Source organism: Cladophialophora yegresii, assembly GCF_000585515.1.
Source record: "Cladophialophora yegresii CBS 114405 chromosome Unknown aczIN-supercont1.1, whole genome shotgun sequence".
NCBI classification, from domain to species: Eukaryota; Fungi; Ascomycota; class Eurotiomycetes; order Chaetothyriales; family Herpotrichiellaceae; genus Cladophialophora; species Cladophialophora yegresii.
The window spans coordinates 2,584,937-2,599,312 of NW_006913045.1; the positions used below are offsets into that span (position 1 = coordinate 2,584,937).

The following is a 14,376-nucleotide window of genomic DNA, read 5'->3' on the forward strand; positions in this document are numbered from 1 at the left end:
TACTCCGTACACAATTTTCTCACCCGGCTTCACAAGCCCTGCGGCCAGCCGTGGAAGCTAGTCCGGGATCAGGGGTGTCTGCTCTGGATCGTGTAGCTCATACTGTTGATTTCGCGAGACTCATCCGTATTGACATAAGTATTATGGTTTTTGTCTAACCTTTTGATTCGTAACAAGACAGCAGTCGCTGGAAGGAAAAGACCTAGATGTTCGTAATGACCGGCTCTCCGTCGGCCAGAGGCTGAGTCCTGCACTGGTAGCAGGGCTCCAAATAGCCGTCGACATAGACGTGGCAAGCACCCGATGTTGGGTGCGATCTCTCGTTCGTTCACTCTCGAGCAGGGTGACTTAAAGAGTCTGAGTCCTTCCGTTTCTTCGAGGGTGTATGCAACGGTCCATCATTACGATTGGCTTTCGAGCAACGTATAGACAGGTGCGTTGAGCTTGTCTCGGCCTTTCAGGAATGTAAGCTCGATGATGAAAAAGTAGCCGAGAAGAGTCCCTCCGCATTTTTCGACCAGTGTGCCTGCCGCGGCCGCCGAGCCCCCCGTTGCGATCAAATCATCGACGACGAGGACTTTCTGGCCTGGCTTGATGGCATCGGTCTGCATGGCGAACGTATCGGTGCCATATTCTTTCTGAAACTCGGCCGTCTCGATCTTGCCAGGGAGTTTCCCAGCCTTCCTGACGGGGACAAAGCCCGCTCCAAATCGCAGGGCCAGCGTCGGTCCAAAGAGGAAACCCCTCGCATCGAGGCCGACAATCACATCTGGAAGGTTGTCTCGGCCGAGGCTTTCGATGATTTGTAGCTCATATGCTCGGATCAGAGCTTGGTGGAGAGAAGGAGAGGCGAAGAGGGGGAGGATATCTTCGAAGAGGATGCCTTCCTTCGACCACCTTGTCAGTGAGAGATCCAGCCATGAAATTCGATAGGCTCACCTTGGGGAAATCTGGGTACGTCTTTAAGCCCGCCTTGAGCAGAGATTTTAATTCCGGCAACGCTTCAGTACCGGCGAGTTGGGAGGCTGTGGCCGTTAGCGAGGCTGAAAAATATTTTTGTTGGAGACGCGGGGTTCAACATACTGGAGGCGGCGGCATTGGGCTCTGATCGCGCGGTGCCATAGCTAGGGTCAGTGTCTCCAGGAAGAGTCATGCTGAGGGAGGAGAACAGTCAGAGGGAGGCGGGAGAGTAGGATAAATATGGGCACGGGAAAAAAAAGATGACAACGACGAAGCGTCGCACAAGAACGAACGCGCACGACGAATCAGTTGCGCATGCAAGGGCCGTCCGCCTTCGGGAGGGATCTGGTGGGAAGCTGATGTAGCTTGGGACACTATTCCTGTGTCGCCTGGCGCCTCCGAAAGTCTCCAGGTGGCTGAATAGCAGTGGTGCAATAAACAGGCGGCTTAGTGACAGGCTTTGTTTGTGGTTGCATGTGGTTATGTTACAAAGAGCAGTCAGCCTGCGCGAGCCGGAACTGACGTGACTGCAGCCGACAAATTCGCGTTGGCTAGCCACCTGGCGAAGTGCGACTTGAGTCCTCCAGCGCTTCCATACGAGTAGACGGCGGTGAGTGTCGTCAACCGATCCACTCAGGATCTTGATCAGAGTTCGACAAGGACCAGGAGAGGTTGACTAAAGGGCCTCCAAAGTTCGTGGCATACGTACCGCTACACCTTGAGATAGAGGGAGGTACCTCGATTCGAAGGAGCCAGAACTAAGATACGGGTACATCCCGATCAAGAAGCCGATGCAAATGTGAATGGCAAGGCCACAAAAAGTGGGATGTCTCAAGATAACGTTTCTGGACAACCAGCAATCCTGTGCCATCTTCGAGGACACTTGATAGAAGGAACGAGCAGCGTGGGTAAGGGAATGCTCACGGCAGGCTGAGGGATTGGATAAGGTATTTTACAAAGAGTAGTGGGGGAGCATCCACGATCATCATTCACCCACCATCTTACAAAAAGAGGACCCCTGCTGCCATGCCCACGCCGATGAACAGGGGACAACCCTCGAGAAACAACCCCTACTCGACCCGCCTAGCCACTGTCCTCCCTTGTCTTTACTCCGTACCCGGTAGTCGTCGGCGAGAGTGGGGATTGGAGTTTTGGTGGCACCAACATGTCCTGGTCTCTCGATATCGTGCAACCACATCCAGACGAAGTAGACGCGGTAGACTTGCTCAAATCCAAGCAGCACTGGGCGGGATGTCCAAGAGCCCTGTCATCAGTGCTCTTGGATTCGTGGCTGTCTCCGCAGGCTTGCAGCAACAGAATGTGCTCAGACGGCCAGGCGAGATACGAGCTGGCGAAGCGACGTTGTGGGAATGTTTCCTGAGCCGTTTTCCTCGGCCCTGTATGCGTGCTGCGACTCGTGTTGTTGGAGCGAGAAAGGGACCGCACGACCGCGGTTATTCCCATCACCTCATCTTGGCCCGCATCGAGGTCACCATTAGCGTCTCGAGTGAGCCTCGCACGCTGCTCTCTTAGAGGATATGTTCTAGACGAAAAGATCAACCCCAACTCGCGCATATCGATGATCATATGTGATCTGCCCAAATCGCAAGGCCTAAGTCTAGGTCCTTGATGATCTCGAGGGAGACCGCATTCATAGATCCCGATGTTTATGCGACTCATCACAAGTGTTAAAGAAGCGGTGACAATCAACAAGGATTTGGGGGACAAGCTACTGCAAGCCACCTTTTGAGAAATTCAACCTTGATCCCTGGGGTGTTACACGACCAGACTGCTCCAGAATATGTGGATAAGCAAGGTGGCTCAACAATCCGGAGGTAGCCGCCTACACACGGACTACTCATGGGCTGAATTCTACTATAAGATATGTATATTACGGCGAAGCCGCCTCAAGTCCAGCATTCTGTGGCCTCTGACACGATTCAAACCGTGGTGGAGTGATTGTACCCGCCGGCCTGGGACGCTTCAATAATGTCACCGTAGAGGTCAACGCAAGCCACGGGAACTTGGATGCCGCAATGCTCGCAATGTCACGCCGGGTCTCTTGCCAGCTTGCATCAAACGTCCGTGCCAAATAGGTATTGAGGTTCCAAAACTGTCAATGTTATCCTTCCTGCCGGGCCGTGCCCAGCGTCTTTCCGCGAAAAATGTAAAATGCTGAGACCCGATAGTCATTGGATCACTGGGGGATCGCAACGTAGTCATTGGTCGAGTGTCGTCCGCTGCTCTGTCATGGGAATTTCCAGCTTGACGCAAGTTTGCGACCCAGAGTCCGACACCTGGGAGAGCTCTGTTAAGGACGGGAGCTGGAGGTTTCATGTTTCGGGAGTTGAGCTTCCACGCGAGATCCTGTCATCATTACGAAGAGGCTGAGCCGAGGAGCATCAGCCATGCATATTGTATGCATACATGAGAGGTCACAAGTACGAATCCCAGTGTAAGCGGTCTTGTCCAGAACAATTCTTTCCTATACTCTGAGTCATGCCGAAGGGCTGACACTGGAAGGTCAGAGCACCACGACTGCGGTATCTGCCGATCGGTTTATGTAAGGCTTGTTGTCAGTTGCGCGTAGTGGCATTACAGGTATTCTGAGCTTCGTGCTAGCAGCGACATTTCGCAGGTATGCGGCCGGATAGAAGATTGGTCACTGAGCCCAGAATTTAAAACCACGAAAGCGTGGACCGAGTATTTCGGTCAATCATGTGGTTATCGTGAAGAAGCCTTTGTCGGAAGGGAGGCTGGTTCCCATTTTTTGACTAGTGTCACTCACCGCCCTGGCAGAATTTCTGTCGAACTGAAAAAAGTTGCGGCTCTCCTTCAGTACCACAACAGCGACTCCTCTACGAATTCCCCTAGGCCTTTTTGCTCAATGGCCCCAAACAAGCAAGAGGATGAGTTTGTCCTGACACTCTCCGACCGGGAAGCCGATCTCTCGGTCTCCGAAAGCGACATTGAGGCTATTCAACCCCAGAAAGGCATTAAACGGAAAAGAGAGGTAAAGAAGGACGCGAAGAACAAGAGACAGAAGAATGGTCCTGACGGGGAGCTTGAGACGGCGAGCGCGTACTCCGACCCGAATGATGACGATGTCGACGAGCAGGGCATCAAGGACGACGCTCTTGACCCCGAGTTCGAGTTCGACATTGGCACGAACACCGTCCTTCAAGACATAGAGGAGTTTGACGGTTGGGGTCAAGATATCACAACTGCAAAAAACAGAGATAGAAGGGGGGTTGATATTGACGCTATCATTGCCCGCCGAGCTGGAAAGAAATCGAAACCGTCTAAACATGAGGAAGAAGTAGAGGCGGCGGATCCTGAAGCAGAGGATGCGATGTCCAATGGGGACGATGAGGATGATGATGTCGAGTTACCGGACCTGGGGGACGACGAGCTCCTTGCAGCAGATGTTTTTGGCGCTGAGGCAGAGTCTGAAGGCGAAGAGCAGGTTTCAGATGCCGACGAAGAACAACCGCCTCATGAGGAAGCGGACGACCAGGTCTCTGATACGGACTCCGTCGCTTCACCGACAGCTCATCCCGACGATATAGCCTCGGACTACTCAGACGCCGCATCCCAGACCTCCGTTGAAGAAGATGCCGAAGAGGCAGCCAAAAGAGCTGCCTTCTTTGCGCCTGAGGAGAAGGATACCCAACCAAACGTAAAATCCATGTCTTCTTTCCAACAGTTCTCGTTATCACGACCCATTCTCCGCGGTCTAGCTGGCCTGTCATTCACTACACCAACACCAATCCAAGTCCGCGCCATACCCATTGCCCTACAGGGTCTGGATGTCGTCGGCTCAGCCGTCACAGGCTCCGGCAAAACCGCAGCATTCCTCCTCCCCATCCTGGAACGCTTACTCTATCGTCCAAGGAAGGTTCCCACCACGCGAGTAGCCATTCTGATGCCGACTCGTGAACTGGCAGTTCAATGCTACAACGTCGCGACCGCGCTCGCTCGCTACACGGACATCACATTCGCACAAGTTGTAGGCGGCTTCTCGCTCCGCGAACAGGAAACGATCCTCAAGAAACGACCTGACGTGGTGATCGCCACGCCTGGCCGTTTCATCGACCATATGCGCAACTCAGCCAGTTTCGCGGTGGAAAACATCGAGATCTTGGTTCTGGACGAAGCAGACCGCATGCTTGAAACGGGTTTTGAGGACGAACTGAACGAGATTCTGAAGACCATACCGCAGGGTCGCCAGACCATGCTGTTTTCAGCGACAATGACAGATAGCGTGGACAAGCTCGTCAGAGTGGGCATGAACCGCCCTGTGCGGCTGTCCGTCGATGCAAAGAAATCCACCACCGCCGGTCTAACCCAAGAATTTGTGCGCCTAAGGCAAGGTCGCGAAGACCGGCGTCTCGCCACGCTCTGCGTTCTCTGTCAAAAGTTCTTCGCTGAGCGAACAATCGTTTTCTTCCGGCAGAAGAAAGAGGCCCACCGCGTGAGGATTGTGTTTGGTTTGTTGGGCCTCAGAGCAGGAGAACTGCACGGCAGTATGACTCAAGAACAGCGGATTAGTGCAGTCAATGCGTTTCGAGATGGCAAGACGACGCATTTACTTGCCACGGACCTGGCGAGTAGAGGGTTGGACATCAAGAATGTCGCGACGGTGGTTAACTATGAAGCGCCGCAGACGCATGAGATCTACCTCCATCGTGTGGGCAGAACGGCAAGAGCAGGCCGCTCGGGTCGCGCATGCACCATTGCAGCAGAGCCAGATCGGAAGATTGTGAAGGCGGCGGTGAAAAGCGCGAGACAACAAGGCGCTAAAGTCGTGTCTCGCGTCGTGGACGGGAAGGATGTCGATGACATGGCATTACATCTTGACGACCTCGAATCCGAGATTGAGGAGATTCTCAAGGAGGAGAAGGAAGAGAAGCAACTTGCTACCACGGAGGCCGAGTTGCAACGCGGTGTAAACCTGATCAAGCATCAAGATGAGATCATGGCCCGCCCGAAGAGGACATGGTTCGAAACGGAAAAGGAGAAACGCGATGCGCAATCCAAAGGCCGGCTGGAGTTGAATGGTCCAAATGGCGTGGTGAAGATCAAGGGCGAGAAGAAGAAACTGAGCAACAAGGACAAGAAGAGGCTTGATGATGCTCGAGAGAGGAAGGAGGGCAAGATGTGGAGGAAGGGCAAAGGAAGTGAACAAGCGGCGAGGATGGCCATCAAAGCAAGGAAGAAGAGCAGCAAGGCGGGCAAGGCGAAAGCCAAGGGGAAAGCCAAGGGGAAAAGATAGGTGGTCCCAGTCTTTGTAGATCGCCAGTCCCGTAGTGCTCAAACCACTGGTTGGCCCGAAGCGCCTTCTTGATCATTGCTGCCGTACTTCGCACGAGACATCGTCACTTTCTCAGGGCTTCCAGAGATCGAGAGGTATGGTTTATTTCTGCCCAGCAGGCTTAAGCTTCCCCTGCTTGATTAGATCATCCACTTTCAGTGGTAGAACCAGCGCACTACGATCGTTGCGTCTATAAAAGTCTGCGACAATACTCGCCGTCTTCGCCGGCTGATCTTCCTGAATGAAGTGCCCTGCGTCAGGGAAGACCTGAAGTTGATATTTCCCTTGCATCTGCCCGATCATAAGCTCCTTGTCCAGCCGGTCTGTTCCAGCTAGCAGAAGCAACTTTCCTCCACGGGACTCGAGAAACTTCTTAGACAGACCCGTAAACCAGTCCTCCCAGAATGGTTTTGTAGCAGCGAGATCGGTGCGCCAGTACCATGTGCCTGGCGTTGTCTTGGACTCCTGAAGGAGTGAGGGCACAGAGACTCTGGCCGAAGTGGAGTTTCGGATTGTGCGGGACTTGACATGCCATTCTATGCCTGAGGCGAGTGAAGGAAACGACTTGGGCCGCGTTGTCAGATACATGTCCATGCTCTTCAAAGCGTCCATGGCCGAACCCTCAACGACGTCTAGAACGCCATACGCGAGCAGTGAGTTGCCCAGCAGTCTCGCGTGGGCGACCTCGGTCACGACGGCTCCTCCGAGGCTGTGGCCTATGAGCACGATATCTGGTAACGTGGCCCATTTCATATGAGCTTTGACGGCATTGACCACGAAGGCGAGATCCTCCGCTAGCGTGGGCAAGCTGAGGTCTTCGCTGGGAGGTAGGCTGCCAGAGGCAGTGGTGATAGTGGTCTGACCATGGCACCGAGCGTCTAGCGATAGCACTCCGGCATTAGGAAGGACTTTCAGCAGTTCGGCAGTGAAGGCGGCAAACGACAAGCCCGACGATCCTGCTCCGTGATGTGTGACGATGAGCGGTCCAGAAGCTGAAGGCGGTGCTAGGTAGACATGGTGATTTATGGTCTCTGCAGGAGTCTTGTGCTCGAGAGACAGATCCTGAGTAAAGAAGTCATCCCACGGCAAAGGTGCTGTGCGGGACTTTATGGCAGAACTTCACCACGATCAGAAGCTGTGTGGCTGGAAAGCCAGCGTCGGGCTCACCTTCTGGGTTTTTCGAATAGGTTACGGCTCGGCGAGGGGACAATAGTGCCTGTAGAGGACGTCGATGAAGCGGACGAAGAGGAGTCATTTGGCGAGCCGGGCCTCAAATCCCCCACGTCATCCCGTTGTTCTGCCTGTTCGTCAGGGATAGTTGGCGGTTCAGGTGGGAGACGAGATAGATGTGTCCGAGCAAACGATCTCTGAAGGTCGCTCATACTGCTCACAGCATCTGGGAGGAGATGCGGGACAGAGCGTACACTAAACCTAGCCGACCCGTCAAGGGATCGAGGAGAGGTCGATGATGGGATTCCCAGTCGAACGCAGTGTGGTGCTTCTGGATCGGCAGAAACTACAGGGGTGCTCGGTAAGGATAGCCGTTACCCAGATAGCGGCATGTGACGACTACGGGCGTGCGCAATAGGCAAGGCGGGCAATTGAGTGGGTGGGCGTGGCTCGCTTCTATGCGCCATTGGTCTCTCGAAACCGATCTTCCTGGCTAATAGATCTCTCGCCTTTGGGGAGGGCTCGCCGTGGCTTGCCTGCAAGCTTGCCCGGCTGGGACGCCACTGGCACCTAACTGGCTAGGTGCAGGCCACCCGCGGGTGCCACCAAGCGTTTACACAGTAATGACGTCTGGAGCTCTTTTTTCCATTACGGTGCAAGCCACTCTGGAGCCACTCCTCCCAGCCAGACTGCTCTGAAGCCTGGAAAAGTCCTTCTTTCCGTCCGCGAGCAATGAAACCGAAATCTATCACATCTTCACTGTAGCTACATCCTGACCACAGGTGAAAGTACCTATTCGAGCTGGACCAGGCAGCTTCGACAGCTGAGCATCCATTGCTATTGCTGTAGCTTCAACCCCGAACAGCTGCTACCATGGTTTCACTATGGGGATCCAAGAACAAGGACGACGACCGTCCAACGCAGGACGGAGAGGAAGACCACACAGAGGCCACTACTTCACAACCTCAACCCAACAGAAGGTCAGAAGAAGCCACCGAAAGGACAAGGCTGTTGCCTCGTAATGATCGGGGCCAAGGCTACCTCAGTCCTGATGACCCAGCTGTATGTTTCCGGTCGTTGGCAGGTTGAGCTCACCGGAATCTAGCTAACGATACGCGCAGGTATCGCCGTACAACCTTTGGAGTGTCCGCGCACTACGCTGGTTCGAAGTGCTTTTCCTGCTCATCACCTGCCTTTGGTGGGTGCTGCTATTCATCTCGATCTTCGTCAGCCCACCTTACTTCAATTCGAGAGGCTCGGGCTTCTTCGATGTCGCCTACACTACCCTCACCATTGGAAATATCCTGACAGCCCTCCTCTTCTTCGCCACGCCTTCGACGGCGATGAGCGTCTTGAGTATGGCGACCTCCGTCCTGCTCTTGATCGACATGATTATCATCCTAGCTGTCCCACGAATCCGAGTCGAGGAGGGCTGGATTGGGATTGCGTCGGTTATCTGGGCCGCTTTGATCGGCCTGTACAACGTGGTGACGAACAAGACCGTGAAATGGGGCAAAGCCGAGGAAGAAGAGCGCCTGACTGGGCGTCAGGAAACACGCCGTTCGCTCAGGGAGTGGTGCGCCGTGTTTACGGCGACCTTCCTCATGTCCATCTATGTGGTCATTGTTGTCCTGCTTACAGCAGTACTAGTCTTGCGGTCAAGAGATGCCACCCTACCCGCTCCTGGCAAGCGATACTTGGTGGATAACGACCAGTACGCCGTCCATTTCGCGTGTGTGGGCAACCAGACATATTACCCCAACGGCAAGCCAAAGCCCACTGTCTTGCTCGAAGGCGGCTACATGCCTGTAGAAGACAGCTTCGAGGGCTGGGTGTACGATGCCTGGACAAACAAGACCATAGACCGCTACTGCTACTGGGACCGACCCGGGATTGCTTGGTCGGACAATGCGCCGTCGCCACACTCAGCCGGGATGTCCGCAGATGCCATCTCGGAGGCGTTGGCCGTTGCAGGCGAAGATGGCCCCTGGATTCTGGTTTCCGCCGGCGTTGGCAGTATTTACAGCAGAGTCTTTTCGGCCAGACACCCTCGTGATATCAGGGGCATGATGTTCATCGATGGATTACACGAGGACCTGCTCTACAAGATCGCCAACCCGGGTCGAGGCTTCATCCTCTGGGGTCGCGGCATCATTTCACCTTTAGGTCTGGATCGCCTGGCCGGAGCGCTTTTCAAGGGTCGCACTAAGGAGGATCGCGTCTTTGGCAAGTCATCCTATCAGGGCGGCAAGTTCATCAAGAACAAGTTGCAAGAGAACCTTGTGGCCAACTCGTTGACCAAGAACGAGGTTGTCACCGCTCGAAACATTCAAGCTCCCAAGGTACCTCTCGTCGTGGTGACTTCTGGCGTCCATCTGAAAAAAGACAAGGATTGGGAAAGGAAACAGGAAGATCTGACCAAGGTGACGGAAAAGCTGGTTGCATGGGATATTGTCAAGGGAGCACCCTCGGAGGAGATCTGGAGGTCCGCTGAAGGACGAAAGGTTTTGGAAAAGAGACTGGGAGAATTGTATCAAGCTTCATAATGATGGGCTGTGGAGCTTTCTCCAGACAACCGTGCAAAAGCAAGAAAGGCGTTTGAGGCATGCAACGAATATCGTCCACACCCCAGCACATGACGGGCAGCATTCGCGGGCTTCTTGTGTTCAATTTGACAGCGTTGGCGTTTGATTCCACAGTATTACCGAACGTCCAGACGAGCGAACGGGGATCAATAGCTACAGGCTCTTCGATCAGGTATCTCAAACTACTTGTAATGAAACAACCTATCGTTCAGTATCATGACCTCCAAGGCACCCATCTCTCGACTGGCAATTGGCGAGCAACCTGGTGGAGCCTAACCATGGACTACTGGCAAGGTGCTTACAGGCACGACTGAGGTAAAGTGTGAGTGTTCAAGAGTGTCGCAGGCTAAATGGCCGCCCCTGTGTAGGTGACCAAGACCAGGTATGTACCGTCCAGGCATGCCAGGGCACCAGGGTAGGTTTGTACCGGGGGCACCACGGGCACCTAACGAGGTACATCGTACGGAGTACAGCGTCATCGTCGGAGTGCGGGATGACGTACTGAGCCTTGCCGCCTTGTGGAGAATCTTCTCCAAACGTCCAAACATCCGTTCACCAACAGAGCCTCGTGGCGACAGCGCAGCTCTGCGGAAGTCACGAGCGGGCTTGTTTGTTTGCTGTCACGGCTGCCTCACTCCTCCACCATTTCGTAACTTGGTCCGTTTCCACTCCGAGGCCGATATCGTGCTGCCCACCCCATACTACGTACGACCATCAATACAGACCAACAGCCCGTCTCTCAACTCTGCCTTTAGCGCGACTCACCACCACCACCATGTTACTACGGTTTGAATCGAGATTGGGACAGTTTCGACTGAACGTAGAGCCTACAGAGCAGTTTTCGTCACTCACTTCAAAGGCACGAACTCTCCCACCTGATCAAGGCAGTCGGGTGAACTGACGGGGTGGCAGATTCTAGACAACCTCCCCTCAAACACCGATGCCGATTCGATAGTCTTGAGCAATAGACCGGTAGGCTCTAAGCCGGATCCTGAAAGAGAGAGACGTTTAGCAGATCTACCTGGAGTCGAACTGCAACAGGTCGGACTGAAACATGGGGACAAACTATTTATCGGATTCTCGGAGCTCGAGAAACTGTCCAACGGCCACTCAAATCCTGAAGCGCCTGCAGCTTCACGGCGGCTGAACGGCACGATTGCCTTGCCGGAGCCTACGCCGCTAACGTCTACCGTCGCTGTGACTTCGCCAACACTTATAAAGAACCCATGGGAGGTCATTAAACAGTCGGCACTGGATGACCGGCTCGATAAAAACGATGGCAAGATTCCTAGGCCACGAGATCTCAAGATGTGCCGGCATGGTCCGAAGGGAATGTGCGACTACTGTCAACCCCTGGAACCATACGACAAGAAATACCTGGAAGAGCGGAAGATCAAGCATCTGTCGTTCCACGGCTACCTGCGCAAAATCAACCTCGCAACGAACAAGCCCGAGTTAAAGAGCTCATATATGCCACCTCTCACCGAACCCTATTACCGAGTCAAGAAAGATTGCCCGGCGGGTCATCCCCCCTGGCCAGAGGGTATATGCTCAAAGTGTCAGCCAAGCGCCATCTCCCTCCAACCGCAGCCATTCCGAATGGTTGACCATGTCGAGTTTTCATCCGCGGGCATGGTCGATAAGCTGATTGACTTCTGGAGAAAGTCTGGAAGCCAGCGGCTCGGCTTCTTGTACGGCCGGTACGAAGAGTATACAGAGGTGCCGTTAGGCGTCAAAGCTGTCGTCGAAGCGATCTACGAGCCGCCTCAGATCGGCGAAGTTGACGGGCTCAGCTTGTCGGAGTGGCCAAACGAGACAGAAGTAGATGATGTTGCAAGACTCTGCGGCCTGGAGCGGGTGGGCGTGATATTCACCGATCTAATGCCACCGGAGGAAGGCGAAGGTCAAGCTGTGTGCAAACGACACATCGACTCGTACTTCTTATCCTCTCTCGAGATTGCATTCGCAGCGCGATTCCAGGCGCGGTATTCAAGACCTTCGAAATGGAGTGAAACCGGTCGCTTCGGGTCCAACTTTGTGACATGTGTAGTCACTGGCGACGAAGACGAGAGCATCACCATCAGAGCGTACCAGGCATCCAACGAGGCAGTAGAGATGGTTCGTGCGGACATTGTGGAGCCGTCAGCAGATCCTTCGGTGATGCTGGTTCAATCAGAAGACGATGAAAGCGTGACTGGTCGACAGCGATACATCCCCGAGGTGTTCTACCGCCGGATCAATGAGTATGGCGCGAACGTGCAAGAAAATGCTAAGCCTAGTTTCCCGGTGGAGTATCTATTGGTCTCCCTGACGGCCGGAATGCCTATCAGCCCCAGGCCGCTGTTTACGAACAGCAAGTTCCCCGTGGAGAATAGAGAAGCCGTGGCTGAGGGTCAAGATCCCAAGGATGTGTCAAAACAATTGCGCTCCTCGAATTCGGTAGAGGCGGTGTCCGATTTCCACCTCCTGTGCTTCCTTCATGGCATGGGCGTCTTCAGCAAGGTATGTCTGGTAGTCTCGACCAGCTGAATCCCGTTAACAATGGACATAGGAAGAAGAACAGATTCTGTGTCGGGTTGCGACAACACGAGATCAGGTGGATGCGTCGCATTTGACCGAGTCTCCCGGTTGGGGAACCCTGTTGGCAATACTCGAATCATATGGTGAGAGGCCCTTGAAGCGTTCATGGAATTTGTCGACAGAGGACGTTTCTTTCGACCCTGAGAGCCCGTCAGAAAACCTGGCTAAGCGATTCAAACAGGCGGCTAGCCTCGAGCGATGAGGAGAGCTATACGAGACGACGAGCGACGAGATACAGATGCTACACATGGATTTTGGCACCACTGAACTGGCACTTTTACATAATGGGTGGTGGGTGGCGCATGGTCGTGGTAGAGGTGGTACGACATGCCAGGATTGTGTATAACAAAGTGTTAGTGCAGATGGCCGGGACTGGGCGGATGATGTGATGGCAAGACGAGGGCCAAATCCTGTGGACAGGCACAGTGGAGATGCATCTGGGTTGGCACAACATTGCCGTATCACCTAACCTGCTCCGTGGGCGCACATTTCGAGGGGTCCTCAGGCAAGGAGCATGACCCTTGGAGGGATCGACAGAAGGTCGTCGATCTACAGAAGCGAGGTCCTAGTTAGGTGATGTTTCCACCAGATCACCGAGGCCAGGCTCCAGTCAAAGGAAGGCAGTAGATGTCTGAGGTGAAACTGGATTCATCACGGTCAGCTGGTCACGAATGTGAATGCCCGAGGAATGAACAGCGCCCACATCCATCCCAGGAGGCACAGAGATGACTCTTTTATTTCTGCTTTAGTATACACCCCTGACGTTGGAAGGTAAAGGCTTGGTGACGTGGTTTGGAAAGGTGACGGCAAATAAACTGCACGGTCATCTGTCCTCATATGGCAGTGCAATGATAGGCGGGTTCTAGAAGCTTTTTGGAAGCGCTAATCCCCCTACTCCGTATGATTCCCTCCCGCCTTTCGGAGTAGGGCTGGTGGGATGGCAAACTTGAAAGATGCCTATCCCAAGTTACATACATCGTGAAGCCTGCAGCATTGCTGGAGCCTGCAAGATAGGCTGAGGTGAAGCTGCTCAATGATCGAGCGGATAGGAGATGGTGACGATCACTGGCAACGTGCGCATGCTGCTGCGGGACAGGTGAGCAGAGTTTCAGCAGACGGAGCCCGTACGAGGTACTCCAGGACCGGGCCAAGAAGTGATTGGCGTGGCTGGGGATTCTAGTGCCTCTTTTGCCTTCTTTTCGGCTTCTCTTGCTTCTTCCGATCCACCAGTCAGAGGCCCGGGGAGCGCCTAACCCTGTCGAGTTAACGAGCCTGGGAGTCGGGCCTACTGTCTAGGGTGCCTTTCTCACTCTTCCTGCCCTGCTGCAACCGAAAGAAGCTTGACTCAATCCCCCCCTCAGCTCTACCTGCGCAGTCGCAAAAGAGTCCCAGTCGATCAAATCCAGACAGACCATTCCCACCTGCGCCTGCATCTGCTCTGCTCCGTCTCAACTGTCTACGCTGCACTAGTTCTGGGAGTGCGACGGTATCTCGCCAATCCGCAGGCGCAATCCACCCTTCCTTGGACAGGCGTGCATTTGTCTGCGCCTTCCCGGACACCTCGATTGACAGCTGCGACCTGCCACCATTCCGGCTTCTCGCCCCGTTGTCGTCCACTATCCGAGTCTTCGAGCGACCTGCGCCGTTGGAGCTCGTCAACTCAGTACAGTCGTGCTGTGTTGACGCCGCCGAGCTCCTCCGGTGGTAGCTTCTCAGCTGGAATCTCAAAGTCGCAACGCCGGCCGTTTGTTCCACCACCCGCGTTCG

General features: G+C 54.3%; 5 protein-coding genes across 5 annotated transcripts; 3 read left to right on the top strand and 2 right to left on the bottom strand.

The window, feature by feature from the left end:
• Positions 1 to 401: 401 nt before the first annotated feature.
• On the bottom strand, positions 402 to 1,153 carry A1O7_00915 (adenine phosphoribosyltransferase; the record flags this gene model as incomplete). Its single annotated transcript, XM_007754955.1, has 3 exons — positions 402 to 887; positions 940 to 1,025; positions 1,084 to 1,153. 3 exons carry the CDS (start codon positions 1,151 to 1,153, stop codon positions 402 to 404), a joined length of 642 nt encoding a protein of 213 aa, XP_007753145.1.
• A 2,694-nt stretch (positions 1,154 to 3,847) lies between these two features.
• A1O7_00916 (uncharacterized protein) lies at positions 3,848 to 6,235 on the top strand (the record flags this gene model as incomplete). The annotated part of the gene is made up of 1 exon (XM_007754956.1): positions 3,848 to 6,235. One exon carries the CDS (start codon positions 3,848 to 3,850, stop codon positions 6,233 to 6,235), a length of 2,388 nt encoding a protein of 795 aa, XP_007753146.1.
• A 141-nt stretch (positions 6,236 to 6,376) lies between these two features.
• Positions 6,377 to 7,656, bottom strand: A1O7_00917 (protein phosphatase methylesterase 1; the record flags this gene model as incomplete). The annotated part of the gene is made up of 2 exons (XM_007754957.1): positions 6,377 to 7,391; positions 7,442 to 7,656. 2 exons carry the CDS (start codon positions 7,654 to 7,656, stop codon positions 6,377 to 6,379), a joined length of 1,230 nt encoding a protein of 409 aa, XP_007753147.1.
• Positions 7,657 to 8,317: 661 nt separating this feature from the next.
• A1O7_00918 (uncharacterized protein) lies at positions 8,318 to 9,990 on the top strand (the record flags this gene model as incomplete). The annotated part of the gene is made up of 2 exons (XM_007754958.1): positions 8,318 to 8,506; positions 8,566 to 9,990. 2 exons carry the CDS (start codon positions 8,318 to 8,320, stop codon positions 9,988 to 9,990), a joined length of 1,614 nt encoding a protein of 537 aa, XP_007753148.1.
• Positions 9,991 to 10,804: 814 nt separating this feature from the next.
• A1O7_00919 (nuclear protein localization protein 4) lies at positions 10,805 to 12,811 on the top strand (the record flags this gene model as incomplete). The annotated part of the gene is made up of 3 exons (XM_007754959.1): positions 10,805 to 10,872; positions 10,914 to 12,531; positions 12,581 to 12,811. The coding sequence occupies 3 exons, from the start codon at positions 10,805 to 10,807 to the stop codon at positions 12,809 to 12,811; spliced, it is 1,917 nt and encodes a 638-aa protein (XP_007753149.1).
• Positions 12,812 to 14,376: the final 1,565 nt, after the last annotated feature.